General features: G+C 32.9%; 1 protein-coding gene across 1 annotated transcript in view; it reads right to left on the bottom strand.

Annotated features, from left to right (window-relative positions):
• Nucleotides 1-16757, bottom strand: part of CCDC40 (coiled-coil domain containing 40) — a 91775-nt gene that overhangs the window by 18291 nt on the left and 56727 nt on the right. Inside the window, exons 15-18 of the mRNA XM_051995431.1 lie at nt 11660-11829; nt 11419-11510; nt 9200-9320; nt 1089-1277 (exon numbers count right to left, since the gene is read on the bottom strand). Coding sequence (XP_051851391.1) covers nt 1089-1277; nt 9200-9320; nt 11419-11510; nt 11660-11829 — 572 coding nt within the window. The remainder of the gene's footprint in view (nt 1-1088; nt 1278-9199; nt 9321-11418; nt 11511-11659; nt 11830-16757) is intronic.

The raw sequence follows: 16757 nt of genomic DNA on the forward strand, positions 1-16757 counted from the left end.
TCCTAGTAAAGCTAGCTTCCTATCCAACAATAAACCTCCATTTTTGCCATTAATATTTTGGGTTCGTGAATTGTTTCATGAAGAATCTGCTCCTCCATTCAAAAGGGGATTTCCACAATTCTCTGTACTGCTACACTTACCTCATCAGGTATAAGGTAATTTTAATTATTTAATTAATTTTACTTAAATTTAATTAATTTATTTAATTAAAGGTGTTTTGATTTGTATCTTTTTAATTATTAGTGAGCCTCACATTATTTCTAATGGTATCTTTTGATCTCTGTTAACCAGGCATTGATTGTTGCCTTTGAATATTTTTAATAACTTCTTAGATATTTTAAGTAGTAAATTTTTAATTTGGCAGACATAAACATTTTCACTAATGTTTTATTTTTCTTTAGATTATATTATTTTTTGTTGCAAAGAATGTTTTATTTTTAAGTAATCAATCAGATGGTATAATGGATAGAGTGGTAGACTTAGAGTAAGGAAAATCAGACTTGAATTAATTAAATCCTGCCTCTCATTTTTATTAGCTGTGTCCCTGAACAAATCTATTAACCTTCTCAGTTTTTTCATTTATAAAATGAGGGTAATAATAGTAATATACCTACCTCACAGGTTATTGTGAGAATCAAATCAAATTTACATATAAATGCTTTACAAATCTTAGAACACTACTATACAAATATTAGCTATTATCATTACAAATTTTTTTGATCCTAAGAATTTCTTTTACAAAATAAATTGGACTTCTGCAAATGATTCTTCTCAAAAATAGTCCTGCCAAACAAAACAAACAAAAAACCAAGTCTAAAACAAAATGAATGTGATCAACTTTGTAAACAAAGTTCTACAAATTAATCTATTGTTTCCTAAGACTAGAGACACAGAGTCTGTCATCAGGCTCATACTTGAAGCCTCTCCAGCTTGGCAGGACCAGCTGGAACTTGAGTGAGGACTCAAAAGTCACCTTCATGCCACGGTAAAGCATCACAGTAGGAATTTAGCAGAAGAGATTGAGCCAATGTCATATAAAATTAAAATATTTGTTTTTCTCCTTTCTTTTAGTTGCAGTGCTTACCCACCTTCTGAGTTTCTCTGATTTTCTTCCTAAGCTCCATTTGTTGGTGGTGAAAATTGGTTCTGGTAAGTGCTTTCTTGTCAATTTTGCTTTGACCTTCTCCTCGAGTTACAAAGGAGTCTCTGTGAATGACGGCTGCTTCCATTTCTCGAATCATTTTTTCTTGCTGTTTCTTCAATTGTGCAAATTTAACCTGAAGTTATGTGAAGAGAGACAACTAGGATTTACAAATACGATATAATTTACGATATAATTATATAGAACCAAGTAAAATATACATGGTCCCAGGTTCCATGGTGTAGCAGCCTGAACTTTTCATTTTCCAGTTAATCCTCGTATTAAATTATACTCTGAACAAGGTGTGCTTTTTCTTATGTTAAAAAAAAACCCTTAGGAAATTTATATAAAATAACTTATTAGCATGAAGAGAAATCAGTAAAGATAGCTGAGTAATATGAAAAATCTTTTTTTGACTATGAAACAGCATTCACACTCCTTTAACCCCATTAAGAATAATGAAGGGGTAAAAAGAATAACAACGAAAGATTTCAAAATAGAAATGCATACATACACAAATAGAAAAAACTTGAACTCTATTGGCTGCTACCTTCAGAGCAATATAAGTCTGAAACCCCAACAAATCCCCCCACCCCAAAAAAGACAATAACTGACCCAGGCTTATCTTTTTCCCACCTCTGCCAGAAGCACAGGAAGGGGCTCTTCCAAAGCCCCATTTGCTATGGAAAAGATTCCAAGTATAAGCTAGTTTCCCTCATAGGAGAGATGTTAAAGACATTTGAACATCTTTCTATCCTGCACATGATCAGGAATAATGAAGCGTTAAAAACAATAACTACCACAAACAAACTCAGAAGGGAGACTTCTGGGGAGGAGGAATATGGGATGGATCTGAAGTTAAGGAGGGAAAACCTGATCTTTGCTAAAAAGTGGGAAAATGGAAGGATATTGCACAGAGAGAGTGGAAGGAAGGGAAGGGAAAAGGACAAGTGTCCATTTAGAACTAAAAAACAAATCTAAAGCTTTCTCTCTCCAAAAGTAGGGACCCATGTGCTCTAAAGAAGCAGAAGCTATTTGTCCTCTAAGGAATGAAATAGTAGAGGCCAAGAAGCTATCAGGAAGAATAATGATTTCCAGTGTTTTTTTGTTCAGCAAATTCCTTTCAATAATAACAACAAAACTGTGTTTTGAATCCCCTGGGTAATTTAATATGTTCATTTTATTCTGCTTATTATTTTATTATTTAGTTATTTTAGTTATTTAGTACTGCTTGAGGTACTATTAAAAGATTTTTAGAGTGAAACAGTTTCCTTGGACTATTGTTGGGCTTTTCAAACTACTGAATAGGACAGCTAGTGATTCAATAGAGCAAGTACCAGGTCATGAGTCAGGAAAATCCCAGCTCAAATATGGCCTCAGGCACCTGGAGAAGTTATCTCTTTTTGCCTGACTTTCCTTGTTCAGCAACATAGTGAGCAGTACATAAATGTTAGATAATAATGTTGTTCTTATTGTATTAAATGGAAATCACTGAAATAAAAGATATTGGGAGAGAGTCAGAACAAGTTCTGAAGGGTGATTGGTGATTGTCTCCCCAGGAGGACTGATGCAGCAATTTGTTGATTTGATAACAAGGATAAGTCTGTTGTGTCTCAGGTCATGTTTCCAATACACAACAGAGAACCTTCAAAGATTTATCAAGACAGTTGGCAACTACTTCCTTCTGATGATCCATGAAACTACCAGAAGAAACCAGAAAACTATTACTGATATCTATGAAGTTTGGAGTAAGAAACCGAAAACTCCAGATCTCAGAAGACAAAATCCAAGAAAGAAGTAATAAAATCTGTGATTTCAAAAGCAAATGCCTACTGTTTAGTCAATGAGTGAGAGAACTGAGGGATCCTTCTATGTTAGAAGGACATAAATTTGGCCTCATGATTATTGCTGAAATTTAGAATGAATAATAGATTCATAAATAGAACATGGCTCAAAAGAAACAAGATAAATAAAGGGGAGATGAACTGTATATTGAAGTTTATATTTTTGTATAGAAATAAAAGAATCAGAGGGGAAGCACAGTAGAAAACATTTATATCAAGATCAATGGAGACAGAAACAGAAATGATTTTGACAATGAATCAAAAAGTAATTATTGAACATTTACTAAATAAAGTAGTCCTTGCCCTCAAGTTATTTACATTCTACTGAACATGATGCTGTTTGAGTGGTCTAGATTAGTGAAGTGAAAGAATTCACTCATTCCAGAATTATTAGTTGCAAAATGAAAGTTTATTAAATAGAAATCAGTTTACCAAGAGACTGACTTCTATAGTGGCAGATCTATTGGAAAATGGAGTTTTGCACTGAGAATGCAGTTCTCAGTGGACAGAAAGTCCTAGCAGCTGAGTGAGCTACCAAGGTCCATCTGCAAAAGACCTTTGTTGAAGGAAGCTATTATATTGGGTCTTAGTGGGGGTTGGGATAGCCCAAGTTGGCTCATCTACAAGCTGGGTTTCAGCTTGAGCTAGAATTTGAATATAATTGAATGAGTATCTTTAATTCAATAGGGTTGGAATTCTTTTGCTCAGGACTGAACCAACTCCACCTAGATAATAGAATGAAACTGTCTCCTTTCCCTCGGGTGAGGTTCCTCACTGAGGCAAAGTTGAAGATTTTCTCCTTCAAAGAGTTTTAGAGTTTCGGGGTCTCTTCTTCAAACAGAGATAACATATGCATACACATCGCATAATCAAAACAATATACAAATAAGATAATTTGGGGGAAAAGCATTAAGAGTTGGTAAAACCAGGAAAGCTCTCATGTATAAAGTGAACTTTAAAGAAAACAAAGGATTCTAATAGGCAGAAGGAATAGAAAGGACATCCAAACATTAAGGCTAATTTGGCTAGACAAGAGTTCATAAAGAGGAGTTAACATGTGATGTCATTGGAAAGATAGTTTGGAAGGTTAAGAAGGATTTACAAAATCAAAGGAGTTTGCATTTGACCCTAAACATAATAAAGAATTTGTTGAATAGGTATGTGATAGGGATAACCATTGGAGTATACTACCTAGGCAGAAAGGGGAAATAGATGAAAAAGTAATCAGGAAAAAGATCAAGAGACATCAATTATTCTGGCCCTGAAGCTCCCTGCCAAAAGCAAAATAATTTTTTAACTTGATTTAATGATCATTTTTTATCTTTCAAAAAATGGAGCAAGCAATTAAGCAGTAAGTCTATACTGGATCTTATTCTTATTAACAGGAAGGAACTGATGGCTAGAATAGAAATGATGAGATCCTTGTATAGAACTGATCACTGCCTCTTGGGATTTGTAACAGACAAGAGGAGAGGAAAGGCAGCTGTGGTCCTACATTTTGAAAAAGAGAGATTTCAAAAGATTCGGATAGGATCCAGTGGACTAAAATTCTATTTGGGAAGTCAATTCAGGATAAATGGGAAATTCGAGAATGAAATTACAGAGATAAAAAGAAAACAACTACGGCAGAGGGGAAAAAAATGAAAGTTGTTTGAAGAAAACAATATAGATGCACAAAGAACTTACATAGTGTCTAGAATGTGTTTCTAAGCAATGTTAATTTTAAAAAGATATATATATATATATATATATATGTATATGAAGAAAATAGAACCACGAGCATCAATAAAGGCTTAACAATAGTATGGTATTATACAAATAGTGTTAGATGTGTTAGAGCACAGAATGTATTGAGACTGGGAATTAAGGACAAAAAAAAAGGACACCCCCCCTTAATTATATTAGCAGGATCAATAATCAAGCATTTATTATGCACCCAATATGTACCAGCTACTTTGTCCAGCCCAGGTAAGACAAAAATGAAACAGATTCTGCTCTCTAATGAGACAGATAGATATAGATATGAAAAATAAAAACAGGTGATTTGGGTTGATAAAGATATCAGAAGACAGGAGGGAGGAAGATTGGTTAGGCTTCATAATTTTTTGTTTTGCTTGTTTGTTTGTTTTGCTGAGGTAATTGGGGTTTAAATGACTTGCCCAGAGTTCAGATTTGAACTCAGGTCCTCCTGGCTTCAGGGCTGGTGCTCTAACCATGCCACTTAGCTGCCCCAGGCTTCATAGTTTTAAAGGAAATCAGGAATTATAAGAAAGAGAGAAAAGCAAGGAGTGAAGATATCATAAACATAAAACAAGGCAAGATAACCAGTTTGGTTTAACCACAGAATGAGATAAACAGGATCAAGGGAAAACACAGCTACTAAGTATCTAAGGCAAGATTTAAACTCAGGAAAATAAGTCTTTCTAACTTTACTAATTCAGGCCTTTAGTGTACAGATTCTAACCTTCTAACTCTATGCAACTGCATCACTTAGTTGTGATATAAAAATACTAAGTCAAATATAAGACTGTAAAATTCATTTAGGGTTCAGTACCAAGTAAGGTTTATACATGAAGATTGCTTCATATCACAAAAAAGATGAACATAATGAAAGCATATAAACCAAAAAAAAAATTTAAATAGTAATTCTATCAACAGATATGGAAAAAACTTTTAGTCAAATCCAAAGTCACTAATGATTAAAAAAAAAAAACAGTAAAAAGAACATTCAATAATTTTTCCTTAATGTAAGAAAAATAGTCAAAAACCACATAATATGCAAAGAGAACAAGGAATCATACACTCATCTCTTTTATTTGACATACGATTGAAAATTCTGATTAATTGCAGGAAACCAGGAAAAAGACATTAGAAGTATTAATGCTGGAATTAAGAGAAGTTAGAGTAATGACCATAATAAAGAAGGACTTAAATTTTAAGTTGGAGAGACATTCAATGTTCATAGATGGATCAATTTTACATACTAAAAAATGAAAACACTTCCCAAATTAATTTATATGTTTAATGTAATATTAGTTAACATATGCAGGAACTTCTTTAGAGAACAAAAGAAATCCATAATGAAATTCATATTGAAAAGTTAGCAGGAAAAATGTCAATGAACACAATGAAGACAAAGGCTGATGATAGTGATTTTGCAGTTACAGGCTTAAAAACATGTTATATAGTAATACTGGAGAAAACATGGAACAGAATAGAGGTACCAGATAACCAACCAAATGTATAGAAAAGATTAGTGTTTGATAAACTATAAAAAGAAAATCTGGGGAAAGAATTCATTATTTAACTAAAGTACCTGGGAAAACTGGTTTGCAACATGGCAGGAAAAAGCATTATCACTACAAGTCACCACTTTTCTATAAGTTATAGTCTTACAAGAGAGTTCTTATAAGAGTTTCCTAAAGCATTGATAGGTTAAGTGACTTGCTCAGGGTCACATAACCAATATGTATTCAAAGGCAGAACCTAAACTCTAGTCTTCTTGGCTTCAAGACCAGTTCTCTATCTTCTACACCATATTGCCTCATGTTTTATACCCTATCCCCTGCTGAATTCCAGCTGAAAGAGAGAGAAACTTTTAAGGGAAAAATCAACTACAAAAATGTAGAAGAAATTGAATAAAATATTCCAGTTGTGGAGGGAAGATAAGTTTTTTATCAAATTAATTCAACTTATTTAATTAATTATTGTTAATTCTACAATTAAAAGAATTAACAAAATTCTATAGCCAATTCATTATTAATTAAATCAATTACTACTCAATATTTATTCAATAAGTTATTAGGGACAACACCAATTAACTTTGAAAATACAGAAGTTTCTATAACAATAATAATGAAATAGAAAAACAGATTGGGAAAATATTTACAGCATATATGAAATTTAAAACTTGACAACTAAAATATGTAAGAACTGTTGAAAAGTAGTAATTGCCAATCCATGGCTGAAGAATACTCAAATATGCAAATGATTCTGTGATCCCCAAACAGTGAGCATTCCCTTCAATACTGTAGATTGTTACTCACCTTTGTTGGCCCAAACTATGGGATTCTTGCCCAAATCCATAAGTTTACCACAAGAGATTCACTCAATTTGGTTTGGATCTTTCTTACTTTCTCCTGACATCAATAGGATAATAGTTCACAGGATATACATTCATTATCCTTTATTCTTACCCCATTCTTCTTTTGCAATCATTCATTTCTTAGATGACAGCCTTTATGCTGGCTTTCCTTTGGCATAATTCCTTGTTTGTAATATGTGATAGTTTTCTCACAGTAGCTATGTTCCTTTCTATTAAGCTTTGTAATATTTTATAAAAGTTCTTTGGAAACTATACTTCTTAGTCACTGGTAGCCATTTAACAAATATGTAAAATATTCCTATTAAAAAGTGGGCCTTTGTTTCTGGATGAAATTTAGAGTCATGAAAATTATTTTGCAAACTCCTAAATTCAGTTTTGCCAGGGTCCTCTCCCAACTAATTTTTTATTTGTATTTTTGGTCCCAGATTTTACACACACACACACACATCATTCCTTTCCTTAAGAATCTACAATTGAGTCTATTCCAGACTGGTTTCATTTTTGGCTACTACATTTCTTCACATAGAAGAGGAATTCTTTGTGTGTGTGTGTGTGTGTGTGTGTGTGTTAGGATGTTTTAAATTTAGATGGTCAATCCACTTGTAATTTAGCATAGTTATATGATGTGCAATATGGGTCTAATCCCATTTTTGACATATGGCTATCCAATTTTCCTAATACTTTTTGTAGCCTAATCCAAGTATTTTCATCATTTGGGGTTTATTAAGCCCTTATTTCCCTTATTCTTTTTGTTCTTGTGTTGCTTAAAATCGGTTCATTCTTGATTTTGTTATTTACATCATCCACCTTCTCTACTGTTACTCTGATAATGCTAAACATAACTGGAGGAAGTCATTCCATCTTACCACCTAAGCCTATTATAAATTCTTTTTTATCAAATCTCAATTAGGTCTTCACTACAAGGCAATCCTTTTATTCTTTCTTGATTGACTATCATACTCCCTGCAGCAACTGTTCCAAACCTCCTTTCCTATGCAGCCATCCCTTTCCATTGTCTCAGCTAATGACATAAAAATTGAAAAATGTTATAATATCTTTGATATTTTTTCCACTGTTGCTTATTTCATCTCCCCTTAAAACCTATAAAAATGTAAAGCTGTGCTTTTTAAGAATTTAAGAATTGAATCAGTATTCAAATCTGTTTCCTTTTGTTTAAGCAAGTAAAATCTCTTGGCTGTTGTGATTTTACTTAGAATTTTTGTTTCTTGACATAAGAAAAATCTATCATGTTTTAGTTTTTTAAATACAAATAGATAATTTATCAAAAGATTTTTCTGTGTATTAATATAATTATTTTAATCTTTTCCTTGATATAATTTACTATATTGTATACTTTCCTAATATCAAACCATTCTTTTTAAGTCAGTTCTACTATAAACTTTAAAAAAACAAACAAACTATGGTCAAATATTTGTTCCTGCACAATTTTGTCTAAATAGAAATGTTGTATGGAGTAAAACTCAATGTCATGACAGTGTTTTATGCATGTGACAAAAGTAAATTGCAAATTCTTGAAAAAATTTTGTAAAAATGCAATAGGCTAGTATTTTATTTGAATTTATTTTTCTTCTTTGTCCATGTTTTTTTTTTTTTTTTTTTTTTTTTTTTTTTTCCTCTGAGCCTTTGACCTGATAGTTGTCTCTTCCTAGCTAATCTTAAAGATTTAGGCAAATGAACTCTGGGAAAAAAATGACAGTAGGGGGAAACAGGCTCTTAAGGGAAAGGATATGTACTCTTTTATGTGAATAAATTCTTTTTGAACAAGTTTATCTGGCCATAGTTAAATTAAAACTATGTATTTTGCATCTGAATAGGCTCCTTTTCTTTTCTTAGAAGAATCTTATTTGAATTCCATTGCTAAGGGTTAACATAAAGGTATAGTGATCTTAATATAATAAAAACAGGACTATATCTTCAACTCAATTCAGATTTTGATTCTGTAGATCTTTTAGAGAGATACGTGGGTGACTTGGGAAAAATGATAATAGGTTACGCTGTATTTGTCTTTGTAAGCTGTTATTTTGGTGTGTTTCACAAGGTTTGGTTCATCAAACTGTGTTCTTTCTTTCTCTCTCCATGTTTACTCACCTGCATCCTATGAATCTCTGCTCTCATGGTTCGAATCTCAGCCTGGCCAGTTTCTGAATCAACCGCAGCTCTCATTTCCTTTGCCAGTTGGATTTTTTTCTCCCAAAGCATAATTTGGTGTCTTGAAAGGTAAGAAAAAAAAGAATGAAGAATTGAAAGGTATCAGTTATCTCAAAAGGTAGGAGTTAGCTTACAGCCTTTCCTTCGGAGTTCACATTGTGAACTTAGAATCAAAACATTTTAGAGTTAAAATTAGAGAACCTGGGAGTAATTAAATGTATTATCTATTCTGTTGCCACTACACAGGGATTATAACTATAGCTTTTGTATGTCATAGAATTTTATAGAGCAAGTTAACTATGAAAAAATCTATTGCAGCAAATTTTTCTAATAAAAGTCTCATTTCCAAGATATAGGAGGAAGTGTTTCAAATTTATAAGAATGAGTCATTCCTCAATTGACAAATTATCAAAAGTTATAAAAAGGGTTTTTTTCAAACAAAGCAATCTTAAGATATTAAGATATTTAAACCATATTTGAAAAAAAACACTTTCTAGAGCACTAATAATTATAGAAATACAAATTTAAGTAACTCTGAGGTTTTATGTCTTATACCTATCAGATTAGCAAAAATGACTAAAAAGGTAGACAGGCAGTATTGAAGGGACTCTGAGAAAACCGGCATACTAAAATTACTATACATAGAATTAGTCCAGCTATTCTGAAAAGCCATTTGGAACTATACTCTAAAAGTCACTAAATGCAACTACTAGGTCTATTACTCTAAGGTTAAAGAAAGAGGAAATAAAACCATATGTGGAAAAAAAAATAAAATTTATAGCAGCTCTTTTTATATTGGCATAAACCTATTTGTCATTTGTGAAAGAACTGAAGAAACTATAGTATATGAAAATAATGGAATATTATTGTGTAGAAATAAACGATGAATGGAATGGTTTTAGAAAATCTGAGTCAGAACAATTTATATCATAACAGCATTTTAAAGACAAACTTAAAGAAGTCTTTCAAAGGAAAGACTTAGAACTCTGATCAATACAATGACCAACCATATCTCCAAAGGACTAATGATAATGCTGCTCACCTCTGAAAGATGAACTTAAGATGCACAATGAGACATGCATTTCTGGGCACTGCCAATGTAGAAATAATAATCTTTGTTTCTTTCTCTCCTTCCTTCCCCTCCTCCTTCCTTTCCTTTCCTTCCCTTCCTTTTTCCCTTCCCTTTTTTTCCCTTTATTTTTGACATAAGAAAAATCTATCATGTTTTATTTTGTTTCCCTTTCCTTTTCCCTTCCCTTTTCTTTTCCCTTTCGCTTTCCCTTCCTTTTGCTTATCTATGCCTATTTATTGTCAGATTTTTATTTTAGGTTTTTTTTTTTTAATGGAATAAGGTAGAGGATGGAAAGGGGAGTAAACTAATACTTGATTCACTGAAAAATAGATTTACAAAAGAATTCATTATATCCTAGTTGTGTTAATTCTGTTCATGAAAAACTTCTGAAATAAAAATTATTCTATCTACGTACTTATCATATTTGGCATATATACATTACCACATTTGTTTTAGAATTCACCTCTATTTTAATAGCTATGAAAAGTACTTGATCAGTCTCTCTTCTACTTTTTAAATTCTATGATCTTTAATTATCCATTTTGGATTTATTAGGGTATACAGTATAAGATGTTCATCTAAAACTAATTTCTACTAGACTGCTTATTTAATTTCTCTATAAATCTTGTGAAAAAGAGTTCTTTCCTAATTTATGTTTTCAAATTCATCAAAATATTGAATTTATTTTTATTTTTCTTTGTCTAAATTGTCCTACTGACCTACTTTTCTATTTTTTCAAACCAGTACCAAATAGAGTTGATTACTGACTTGAAACATAATTAGAGACCTAGAAGTGCTATTTTGCCTTCATTCTTCTTTAAAAATTATTTCATTTAGTATTTCAGATTTTAAGGCTCTCAATTATGTTGTTTAGTTTGATAGAGTTCTAAGGACCAATAATGACATAATACAATGCCCAAAAGTTGTTGGGGAAAATAATTCATAAGATAATATTACATAAAATTAACCTTACTAAGGAGAGTCAGGGAATGGCCTTGGGCATTTCTGATCTTAAAAGTCAAATTTCTAACAAAGTATTTAGAAGATTTTAGCAACCAATAGACAAAACCAAATGTCACATGCTCACTCTGCTTCGACCAGTTTATTCAGGAGAGTCTTTTTCTCTTCATTCAAGGAGACCAGCTTTTCTTGCAGTTCAATGGATTCCTTCTCAGATGCCTATAGTTGGGAAATCAAACCAACTGTTACTTTAACAGAGCAGAATTTAACATCAAAATCTTTTCGAAGACCTCATCTTCCTCAAAGTAGAGCAAGAGAAATAATTTCCTCTATTTTCTTCTTGTAGATGAGGTATCAGGCTACTGTACCTTAAGTGAGCGAACAAACTCATTCTCTGTCACCAAGTTGCCCTGCTGTAGCTCCTCAGTGCTCTCTCTGTTCTTGCAGATCAAAGTGTTAAATTTTTTCAGGTCATTGTCCATGCTCCTCATGCGATATTCAATCTCCTTTACTTCACTCTTTTCCTGGTCAATCTTTTCTGTTAACAAAAAAAAGAAAAGAGCAAAATTCAAGAAGAAGTTCAAAGCTGATGTAAAACAAAACAAAATAACCCAATCTCTATGGAAGAACAAATCAAGACAAGTCAAAGCAGGATGGTTTGTTTAGTGGTCCTTGAACTATCATCACCATTAATGTCTTTTCCTAGCACTAGAGTCTCCACTTTCTTGGTGGGAATGTTACCATTCTGCAATGTTCCTAACAGGTGACAATGGAAATACAAACCTTTGACCTGAATGAAAAAGATGAGAAACACTACAAAATATGATTCCAATTTTTAAGAAATGGATAACAAAGTCTGCAAACTATAGGTTAGTAAGCTTGAATTTAATTCTTGGGAAAATATCAGAAAGGATAATTTCATTAAAGACAATAACAAGTATGAGACAACAAACCAAGATTTATAGAATGCACAATTCTTAGGAGAAGTCATCAACAGAAGAGAGAAAGAACAATTGGTGAGATGGGAAAAACTTTGAAAACTGACAAAATTCTAAAATACAAAAATCAAAATTAAAATTATGAAAAGTTGAAGTTGAAAAGTTTGATTTAATAAGTGACACTAGATTTTTTTAAAAGTACAATAGATAAAGCATTAACTAATTTGCCTTAAAGGGAAACACCAAATTAGCAGTTATTAAAAATGAAAAAGAATTTACAAGAAAATAAATAAAAAGATTTAAAACCATTTTCTTCAAATATATTCCAATAAATCTTACAACTTAATAGATAAGTATTTATAAAACAAAATATTCAGATTAAAGAAGAGAGAGAATTTAAATATGAGAAACAGAAATGGAGGAAATCAATAATGAATTCCCAAATTAAAAGTGAGACTAGATATATTTACCAGTGAATTCTATCAAACATCCAAAGAATAATTCCAATATGATACAAAATATTTATAAAAAAAGGAGACCCTGACAATTTCCTTATACTTTTGTGATAGAATTAATATATAAGCCAAGGAAAATCAGAAAAAGAAAACTATGACTACTATCCCTAATAAAAATATTCATGCAAACATTTAAAAGTAAAATATTAGCAAAAAGGCTTCAGAAACATATCACAAGTATTATATATTTTGACTGAGCTGGAAATCCATTATATAGAAATACAGCCTTGATTCAATATTAGGAAAACTATAAATATAACTGGCCCATAATAACAACAAACTAATATGATAATATCAACAAGTTCAAAATAGAAAGGATTTTTGACAAAATATAATACTCATTTCTGTTTTTAAAAAAATACTAGAAAACATGGGAACATGTAGTGTTCTCTTTGGTTTGGTTTTCTTGGGATCTCTGGGCAGCCTTCATTTCAATTCAGTAATCACCAGAAGAATAGCCAGGGTTAAAGTCCAAATACTTTATTGTTTCCTTGCCTGGAGCTCGGGCCAGCTTTCTTGAGGTCCTTCTGAATGTCTTAGTTTCAGTGAAGAAGCGAAGGAGGACAGCCTGCCACCACTTCTCTGTCTTCCCTAGTTCTGATTCTGGCTGAGTTTATCTGAGCCTATATGCTCTTTTATGATAGGTGTGAATCTTGTGGAACTATGTTAAGTACTAAGTACATGAACTGAACTAGAGAACTTTTAAGCACCATGTCTAAACAACTATTGTCTTTATCAATTCCACTGAGTTAACACCTTGTAAGAATCCTTTGTTTCAAGTTCTGGCCCATAATAAGAACAAATGGATCTTTTCTTAAAATGATAAGTAGACTATATCTACAATCTAGTGCTGACATGATAAATATTGGGGACAAACTATAGGTCTTTTTAATAAGATTAGAAGTAAAGCATTTTCAATGCTACTATCTGATTTAGTATTAGAAATGCTAATTATATTAACAAGACAAGAAAAAAATCATTAAAAGAAAAGATGCTCACTATTTAAGAAAGATACATACTTTAGTCAAAGACAGGATGCAGAGAGACAACCTAAGGAATCATAGATCTTCCAGAAAACCATGGCAGAACAAAAATATCTTAACAGCATAGTAAAGGAAATAAATGTCCAGAGAACTTGTCAACATAGAAAATGAAAGCTCATACACCCAAAGAAAGAACACTGGGAAATGAATATAAACTCCTTGCATTTTTGTTTTTCTTCCCAGGTTATTTCTACCTTCTGAATCCAATTCTCCCTGTGCAACAAGAGAACTGTTCGGTTCTGCACACATATATTGTATCTAGGATATACTGTAACCTATTTAACATGTAAAGGACTGCTTGCCATCTGGGGAAGGGGGTGGAGGGAAGGAGGGGAAAAATCGGAACAGAAGTGAGTGCAAGGGATAATGCTGTAAAAAATTACCCTGGCATAGGTTCTGTCAACAAAAAGTTATTAAATAAATAAATAAAAATAAAATAAAATTTTAAAAAATGAAAAAAAAAAAAAGAAAATGAAAGCTCAGTTGAAAGAATTCACAGATTACTTCTAGAAAGAAAAAAAAAAACCCATCCCTGCAAACTTTATAATGGTTAAATTTAACAAATTGATTCAGAAACCACAAGTTCTGTGGGCCATCTGGAGAAAGATCTTCAAATATAAAGGAAAGGATATTTGAATAATGTGATTATTCACTATTCACTCACTAGAAAAAGAAGAAGGGAATGAAAATAACATGATTTGTGGAATAGTAGAGTTCGGGAAGACTCAAGGTAATCTATCCTGAAAATTTGGGTTTAATTATGTAAGACAAAAGATGAATGTTCAATAATAAAGAGTTTGAAACTTTTTAAGAAAGAAAACCAGGACTGAATAGATTATTTGCTTCTTGAAAAACCCAAACAACAGAAATGCAGGAAGAATGATTAAACAGACTAGCAATAGCAGATTGGATCATAGAGGGATCAAAGGTACTTTTTTTTTTTTTTTTTGCACTGACAAGTTCTTAATTTACTTTATTTTTTATTTATTTATTTTTAAAAATATCTTTTTATTGATAGAACGCATGCCAGGGTAATTTTTTACAGCATTATCCCTTGCATTCATTTCTGTTCCGATTTTTCCCCTCCCTCCCTCCACCCCTTCCCCCAGATGGCAAGCAGTCCTTTACATGTTGAATAGGTTACAGTATATCCTGGATACAATATATGTGTGCAGAACCGAACACTTTTCTTGTTGCACAGGGAGAATTGAATTCAGAAGGTAGAAATAACCCGGGAAGAAAAACAAAAATGCAAGCAGTTTATATTCATTTCCCAGTGTTCTTTCTCTGGGTGTAGCTGCTTCTGTCCATCTTTGATCAATTAAGGCTCTCTTTATCGAAGAGATCCACTTCCATCAGAATACATCCTCAAACAGTATCGTTGTTGAGGTATATAATGATCTCCTGGTCCTGCTCATTTCCCTCAGCATCAGTTCATGTAAGTCTCGCCAATCCTCTCTGTATTCATCCTGCTGGTCATTCCTTACAGAACAATAATATTCCATAACATTCATATACCACAATTTACTCAATCATTCTCCAATTGATGGACATACTTTCATTTTCCAGCTTCTAGCCACTACAAACAGGGCTGCCACAAACATTTTGGCACATACAGTCCCTTTCCTTTCTTTAGTATCTTTTTGGGGTATAAGCCCAGTAGAAACACTGCTGGATCAAAGGGTATGCACAGTGGGATCAAAGGTACTTAAGGAAATAAATAGGAAGTGTTTCGGACAAAAAGATCTACTCAAATTGACTATGACAGAGATCACTCATAGAAAGTAGAATTATTTAATAGAATCTTGAGAAGCGGACCCCATCCTGGTCTGTGAGCCAAATTCACAGCAGGAGAGAGCCACTCCCTTGAAAATATTCACAGCTTTTATACATTTCAGACAAAGAACCTCCAAAATCCCACCCTTTATATGTTGTAATTGGTCACTTAAGTCTGTATTCCCCTATTTGGTCAGTGGAATGTAGTAGACAAGGTGATATCCAGCTTCTTTGGCCACATATATGTTTTTAATCCCTTCTTTGGACAATGGAATGTAGTCAAGGCCTTATTTAAAATCATGTGACTCTCAGAGGCCTAAACTGAGGCCTATAGAACTTGATCTACTTTAACTAACAGTCTCTGAATAATATGTGCTTAATCTGTAAATTCTTCACCTTTCCACACAGAACGCAGGAATCTAGTAGAGGTAACAGTGAAGAGGCAGACAAGGGTATGATGAATAGAACTTGGCAATAATACCCTGCCTACAGGTGAATGTTTCTTTTGTGGGTTCATTACAACATGGAAGAATATCTAACAGGAGGGAGGGGAGAAAGGGGACAGTAATGTGTGATGCTCTGGGATCAAAACAAGGGCTAGCAAAGGTGGCAGGTGATATTGGTCTAGGAGAAGAGTCTACGAGCTAGTTAGTGAGGAGGAGAAGGGAAAAGATAGAAAAAGAGGAGAAAAGGGAGAATGGTTGGCCTGGGAAGTGAGAGAGGGCTCCATTGTTGAATGTTATTGTGAGTAAAGAGAAATGGGTACTTTATACCTGATAAGGTCTGGGGGATTTGGTGGATGGGGCAGGTAACTGACACCTTTAAGAGTGGGAGAGCATGGACACAGGCAAATATAGAGAAAAAGGTCAACAAAAGACAGATCAATGGTGAGCTGCCTAATCAAGGACATGATAAGAGAAAACCCCTACCATGGAGTAGTGCTAGGTGGTACAAAGTACCTAGAAGACGAGTTCAAATGTGGCCTCAGGCACAAACTATATGATCCTGGGCAACTGACTTAACCTCTATTTGCCTCAGTTTGCTCATACATAAAATGGGAAGAATAATAATGGCACTTATCTCCCCAGGATTGGCAGGAGGATCAAATGAGATTACAATTGTAAATTGTTTAGCATATAGTAAGGCTATATAAATGTCATCTGCTACTCATCATCATTAATATTGTTACTACTA

Source organism: Antechinus flavipes, chromosome 4, assembly GCF_016432865.1.
Source record: "Antechinus flavipes isolate AdamAnt ecotype Samford, QLD, Australia chromosome 4, AdamAnt_v2, whole genome shotgun sequence".
NCBI classification, from domain to species: domain Eukaryota; kingdom Metazoa; phylum Chordata; class Mammalia; order Dasyuromorphia; family Dasyuridae; genus Antechinus; species Antechinus flavipes.